Consider the following 7732-nt stretch of genomic DNA (forward strand, 5'->3'; position numbering starts at 1 on the left):
TCTAGTCTATAGTCTAGTCTATAGTCTAGTCTATAGTCTAGACTATAGTCTAGTCTATAGTCTAGACTATAGTCTAGTCTATAGTCTAGTCTATAGTCTATTTTATAGCCTGGTTAATAGTCTAGTCTATAGTGTAGTCTATAGTCTAGTCTATAGTCTAGTCTATATTCTAGTCTATAGTCCAGTCTATAGTCTAGTTTATAGCCTGGTTTATAGTCTAGTCTATAGTCTATAATCTAGTCTAGACTATAGGCATATTGGTATATAGCCTAGTCTAATCTATAGTGTTTAGTCAATAGTCTAATCTTTAGCCTATAGTCTAGTCTTTTGTCTATAGTCTAGTCTTTAGTCTATAATATAGTCTATAATCTAGTCTATAAGCTGGTCTAATCTATAGGCTAGTCTATGGTCTTTCGGCTAGTCTATAGTCTTTCGGTTAGTCTATAGTATTGTCTGTAACCTAGTGAATAGTTTTGTCTATAACATAGTCTATTTTCTAGTCCATTGCCTAGTCTATAGTCTTGTTGATAGCCTAGTCTATAATCTAGTCTAAAGTCAAATTTATAGTCTACTCTACAGTCTGGTATATAGTATAGCTTAAAGTCTAGGTTTTAGTCTCGACTAAAATATTGAATATAAGCTAGTCGTGAAAAGAGACTTTTAAGTCCAACTTCCTATCAAGTCACATCTGTTGTGATTTTGTTATGGTATTAGTTAGAAAATGAACGATTTTTGTTCACATTTTCATTATTTTTTTGTTAACGAAGGACGTGCGTGATAAATTACAATCAAGCGTTATTTTATATTTGTAAAATGCTACAAATATTGACATGCCTGTGCTGCGAGTCTGTGCAAGTAAAAATATAAGGAGAAAGACGATTTTAAAGATATATGTATATATCCAATTATAATGTTTTTAGTGCTTGACACTTTCTTATTAACCCAATCAGATATTTTTTGTTGATTTGAAAACATTTAATTACATCGCTATAATAAGCACTCACCTTTATCTGGTGATATAAAAATAAACATATCTATGTACATACCTAAAAAGAAATTGAAAGAAAACAAAATTTCATTAATATTAAATTCTTTATCATATTTACATGTTTATTTACAAAATAATGTTAAAACATAATTAAAATCAAATAAATTTGAAATGACATCAATTACTGATGTTATTCTTTAAGAGAAAAAAAGAGCACACGAGGCGCTTAAAAGGTCATATGTATTTACATTGAAAAATAACTGTCATAATATTTAATGATTTTACAATTTGATGTCTTAATAGTGATGATGATGCACAAATTTTCAAATATTAAAATTCTAATTCTATTTATAAATTTTCATCAACAGCTTTCTGTCTCATTTAGTATTTAAGATTTCTCTAATACAAATTTAGTTAAAAAAGAAAGATAAAAAAATGATAAATGAAAGAACAATTTATTTTAATTATTTATATGTACATCAATTTATTTTAGTTTTTTTGTTTGGTTATTTTTTAGATAATTTAAGTCTTTATTTGTTCAAAAGGTCAAATAGAATATTTGGATTTTATTTCAATTGAACATGAAACAGACAAAAAGTCATTTAATCTGGGTTTTTTTCCTATTGGATAAATAAATAAATAAACATTAAAATTGTTTGGTCTAAAAACGAATGCAAAAAAACACTTTTTTAGGCTTTGTTGTAATGAACGCTATAAAATATGCAACGGTTTTTCTAAGACTTTAATTCTGAGAAAGTTTTCTTTAAGCATGATTTTCATAACAATCTGTTTAAAAATATGAGAAGGAAAAAAACTCTATCACTGACTATGACAGCATTCCTTAAAAGCTTTCTGTTACTAGCTGTGTTATTTTTCTATAAAAACAGGGATTGAAAGCTTTTCATAGAGCTATAAAAAGCTTTTGGTAGAAAAGCGTTTTGAGCCCACTACAAAGACAAAGATAGAGAGCTTTCCATAGAAAGCTTTTCTAAGCGTAGAAACATGTTTAAATTTGTATAAAAATTTTCTCTTTCCTCCGACAAATTTTCATCGCTGAGCGTGTACACCTATTCTATAGAAAGTCTTTCTAACTTGATCTAGACAACATTCTAAATAAAAATCTCTGTGGGTACACATTATCTATAAAACATTTTTTAACGCTGACTGTAGGCAGCTTTCTACAGAAAGCTCTATATCTTTGTCTCTATAACTGACTCTAGACAACCTTCTATAAAAGAATTAATTCTTATAATTTTCTAGATAAAACTACCTCTGGTAGACTCTACACACTTCTATATAGAATGCTCTCTTTGATGGTTCTAAATACAAGTCTCTTTCGGTGGCTCTAGATCCGCAGAAGTTTCTTTATTTACTGTCCATGTAGCTAGCTCTATACACTTTTCAAAAAAAACCTTTTTATTGTTAGCTCTTTAAGCTTTCAAACAAAACAGATATTTATTTCTAGCTCTTAAAGCTTTCAATAAAAAGCTTATTTTTATTATGTCTAAGCAACTTATTATAGAAAGCCCTTTATTTTGCTTTCTTTGTAGCTCTAGAAACTTTTCTATAATAAGCTCTTTATTGCACGGTTTTCTATAAAAAGCTGTTTTTATTATTAAATTTTTTATAAAAAATCTCGTAAGTAAAGAGGCTGACTCTATTTCAGTCTCTATAGACAGTTTCTTCAGCTAGTTCTAGATAGCTTTCTACAGAAAAAAAGTTGATAAACTAGATCTTTCTGTGTCTGTAAACATTTCTGTAGAATATTCTATCGGTAGCTTGACACCTGGTTATAGACACCTTTCTTTAGAAATATTCCATGATTGTAGACCTCTTTCTAAATAAAGCTTTTTGTCAATAGATCTAAATGATGTTCTTATTTATTGGCTTTTAGACAAAAGCCTTGAATGTATCTTTCTGTGTCTGGAAACATTTCTGTAGAATATTTTCTCGCTGGCTCTAGACCAGTCGCTGGTTGTATATACCTCTCTTTAGAAAGAAGGCAAAACTTTTGCTGGTTGTAGATCTATTTCTAAAGAAAGCTCTTTGTCGATAGATTTATATGAAATTGTTATTTACTGGCTTTTCGACAAAAGTCTATAATTTTACTTTAGATGTATATCACTATTGTGGATATATCTTTCGCTGATTCTAGACCCCTTTCTATATAATTTTGCTGTATGTAAAGCTTTTCACTTTTACTCTTCTACACAAGCATTTTGTTTTTCTTCACAAAATTCTGTATTAATGGTTGTAATAATCTTTCACTGGCTTTAAGACCCCTTTCTATAGAAAGCTTTTAGTCGATAGACCTAAATAAAGCTCTCTTTTGTTTGGTTTTCTCAAAAGCATTTCTCTATATTGCTAGTTGTAAAGATCTTTCGCTAGACCCAACTCTGTATCGATATCTCTATGTAAAGCACTTTTTCGCTAGCTTTTTTACGAAAAGCTTTTAGAAAAGAAATATATTAAAAAATCATAAGAAATTTCGTGTTTCACTTTTCTTATAAAAACAACAAGATTTCGGTTTATTTACTCGCACTTTTGTTATGCATGTTTATCAAAGTATAAATAAAATATCAATTTAATTTTATATCCATCATGTGTAGAATAACACTCCAACCACAATTTTATATTTCATACCTACAAACTATATACTATATTGTGACTAATAATATCCAGTAATACAAATAAGACTAACTTTGATATATTCTTTATTCTTTTTGTTTTTTCTTCTCTCTTATATTTTCGTCCGTGTTTATTCTGCTTCAAACAGTAGGCAACAAATGTTTAACATTAATTTACCATGTACCATGGAAAATAAGGAGAATACACGGCCATATGTGATACGAGAAACGAGTAGTGATAGCAGCGATGAAGATGGCAGTCGTGTACTCTATCGTGATGATGATACATCACGTCAAGCCAAAATAGCGCGCAAGGAATCATTATCATTGAAATTGCAATTACGTCCTGACAAACAGGATCTTATAAATCGCAATATCTTGCATCCGGTCAATGATAATGAGATTAAAGAGAGTAAGGAGGCCATAGGAGCAAGATTAATAAGACGTTTATCGATGCGACCCACAGCTGATGAATTGGTGGAACGTAATATTTTAAAGAGTAAGTTAATTTCAGTTAATTTCGAAATTTAGTTTTATAAAAATATTTTATTTGAAAATATTTCATTAGCAACAACACCCGCCGAAGAGAAAAAGCAAAAAGAAGAGAAAAAATCATATTTATTGCGTAAGTTGAGTTTTCGACCCACCGTCGAGGAGCTGAAAGAAAAGAAAATTATACGTTTCAATGATTATATTGAAGTGACCCAAGCTCACGATTATGATCGTCGAGCCGATAAGCCATGGACAAGACTGACACCAAAGGATAAGGCTGCCATACGTAAAGAATTAAATGAATTTAAATCAAGCGAAATGGCAGTACACGAGGGCAGTCGGCATTTAACAAGGTAAAGTATTTTCTTCTCTCTTAATTTGATTATTTATTGCACTAGACTAGACTATACACTATATTCGAGAATAGACAATAGATTAGACTATGGTATAGTCCGTAGACTAGACTATTGACCCGACTATAGATTATATACTAGATTATAGACTAGACTATAGACTACACTATAGACTTGTCTATAAACTAGACTATTAACTACACTATAGATTAGACTATAACCTAGATTATAGACTAATCTCCAAGCAAGATTATAAACTAATTTATAATCTGGAGTCTAGTCTATAGTCTAGCCTATATTCTATAGACTAGACAAGTATACAAACTAGACCTTAGACTAGCCTATAACCTAGATTATAGACTAGACTGGCAGCTAGACTATAAACTAGACTGGAAGCTAGACAAAACTATATAAACTATAGGCTAGACTAGTCTATAGACTAGAGTATATTCTAGACTGCAAACTATACTATTAACTTGATTATAGACTATACTATAATCTAGGCTATTCACTGGATTATAGACTAGATTATGGAATATATTGTAGATTATAATAAAGTCTAAACTAAAGACTAGAGTAAAGACTAGATTATAAACTAGACTATAGACTAAACTCAAGATTATGGAATATATTGTAGATTATAATAAAGTCTAAACTAAAGACTAGAGTAAAGACTAGATTAGACTAGACTATAGACTAGACTATGGACTAGACTCTCGACTAGACTATAGACTAGACTATAGACTAGACTATAGACTAGACTATAGACTAGACTATAGACTAGACTATAGACTAGACTATAGACTAGACTATAGACTAGACTATAGACTAGACTATAGACTAGACTATAGACTAGACTATAGACTAGACTATAGACTAGACTATAGACTAGACTATAGACTAGACTATAGACTAGACTATAGACTAGACTATAGACTAGATTATAGACTAGACTTTAGACTTGACTATAGACTAGACTTTAGACTTGGCTAGACTAGAATAGAATATAAACTAAACTATAGACTGGACTATAACCTAGAGTTTAGACTAGACTCTACGTTAGACTATAGACTATACTATAGACCAGATTATAAACTAGACTATAGACTAGACAATAGATTAAACTATAGACTAGACTTAAAATTAGATTTTAGACTAGACTATAGACTTAACTATAGACTATAGACTAAACTGTAGACTGAAGGCTAGACTGTAGACTAAACTATAGACTGAAGGCTAGACTATAGACTAGACTGAAGACTAGACTAAACTTTAGATTAGATTTTTTACTAGACTATAGGCTAGACTGTAGATTAGACTATAGACTAGATTACATACTAGACTTTAGACTAGACTATAGACTACATACTTAGACAAGACTATAGACTAGACTATAGGCTAGACTGTAGACTATAGACTAGACTATAGACTACATACTTAGACAAGACTATAGACTAGACTATAGACTAGACTATAGACTAGAATATAGACTAGATCATAGACTAGACTATATACTAGACTATAGACTAGATTATAGACTAGACTATAGACTAGATTATAGACTAGAATATAGACTAGACTGTAGACTAGATTATAGACTAGACTATAGACTAGAGTATAGACTGGACTTTATACTAAACTATTGATTAGACTTTAAACTAGACTGTATAGACTACACTATATACTAGATAATAGACTAGACTATTATTAATTTTAGACTAGACAAGTTTATATACTAGACTATGGATTCTTTAGTCTAGACTTAGAAAGCCCTCTCTAGCTTTAGATTTTCTGTAAAATTACTGTAACTACTTCTAATTACAAACGAAAATTTTAAAAATATTAAAACTTTGATTGATTATTCCCCTTTTTTGCTTATAGGTTCCATAGGCCATGACAATTGCAATGGCAGAAATTAACAACAACAAAAACTCCATACCCAACAAAATTTTGTGCAACAAAATATAAAAAATTTTAAATAAAAAAAGTCAAAAAATTTAAAAAAAAATTAAAAAAAAACATAAAAATTGTAAAACTCTTAAAAAAATTAAAAAAAAAAACAAACTGCAAAATAAAAAAATCAACTCAAAATTTAAGAAAAAAAATAAAATATTGTAAAATTAGTAAACGAAACAAAAACTAATGGGTTTCAAGAACTACAACTCATATTAAGCCAACAACATAAAAAAAAAGAAAAAAACATTTTATTCAGCTAAGATACAATAACAAAAACAGCTAATTCAAAAGGATTAAGACTTTTAAGGAATTTAGGAAATATTTTATGTTTTTTTCTTTTAGAAAATTTAGATATTTTAAAAGTATTGTCATTTTTGCAATTTATTTTGAAATAAGAATAATTTTGTTTTTGTTGTTTTTTAGTTTAATAAAGCTTTAAGTTATTAATTTTGTAAAATTTCCTTTAATTATATTTAAAAAAAAAATCCTTAAAAGTCGGGCTTTTTTAAAAATTTGAAATAAGAAACAGCTGAGTTGTATTTTTTATTAATAAATGAAAATAAGAATTAAAAGTAAACTTTTAGATTAACACAAGTTAAGTGTTAAAAACAAGATTCCATTAAGATTAAATATGAAAAATAAAAATAAAAAAAAAAAACAAATTAATTATAAACTAAAACTTAATAATAAAGATTTTTAAATAACAAAAAGTAAAAATAAATAAAAATATTTAAACAAAAATATATTGTTAATATTCAATATAAAATTTAAAAAAAAAAAAGAAAAAAAAAAACAAGAAAATTTAAAACAAGAAGAATAAACATAAAACGTAGTGAGAAAACAATAATCCAAGCAAATTTAAACTGAGATCTTTTGAAAAGAAAATTAAACAGCAAACAAATTAATTAAATAAAAATAAATTAAAGAAAATAAAAATTTAAATATTTTAACAAAATTTGAAACAGAAAAATTTGTAAGAAAAAAAAACAAACAAAAAGAAAACCTTAAAAATCATATTAAATATTAAAACAAAATTAAACACAAAATATTATTAATAAACAACAGGCTTATTATTATAAAAACTAAATAATTTCAATTTTCTTTCTTTCTTTTTTTTGTAATTTTATTTAAATGATATTGTTATTTTTAAAAACAAAAAAAATTTCCAAAATTATAAGTTCTATGCCTGTTTCAAAACTTGCTTAATATATGTATGAACGTACTGTTCGAATGAATGTTTGTAAGACATTAAGAGTTTATTTAAAATCAATGATCTTAAGAGCTAAATACAAAAATCTTAAAACTAACTAGAACTA

General features: G+C 27.7%; 1 protein-coding gene across 4 annotated transcripts in view; it reads left to right on the plus strand.

The window, feature by feature from the left end:
* Nucleotides 1-6458, plus strand: part of LOC111685047 (phosphatase and actin regulator 4-like) — a 95227-nt gene extending 88769 nt beyond the window's left edge. For 2 of the 4 annotated variants that reach the window (XM_046952944.1, XM_046952946.1), the window contains 3 exons: nucleotides 3768-4114; nucleotides 4184-4460; nucleotides 6342-6458. In XM_046952944.1, coding sequence (XP_046808900.1) covers nucleotides 3768-4114; nucleotides 4184-4460; nucleotides 6342-6357 — 640 coding nt within the window. In that variant the 3' untranslated portion in view covers nucleotides 6358-6458. Of the gene's footprint in view, nucleotides 1-3764; nucleotides 4115-4183; nucleotides 4461-6341 lie in introns of all 4 variants that reach the window. The other 2 variants (XM_046952943.1, XM_046952945.1) reach the window with 1 other exon arrangement.
* The last annotated feature ends 1274 nt before the right edge of the window (nucleotides 6459-7732 follow it).

Source organism: Lucilia cuprina, chromosome 5, assembly GCF_022045245.1.
Source record: "Lucilia cuprina isolate Lc7/37 chromosome 5, ASM2204524v1, whole genome shotgun sequence".
NCBI classification, from domain to species: domain Eukaryota; kingdom Metazoa; phylum Arthropoda; class Insecta; order Diptera; family Calliphoridae; genus Lucilia; species Lucilia cuprina.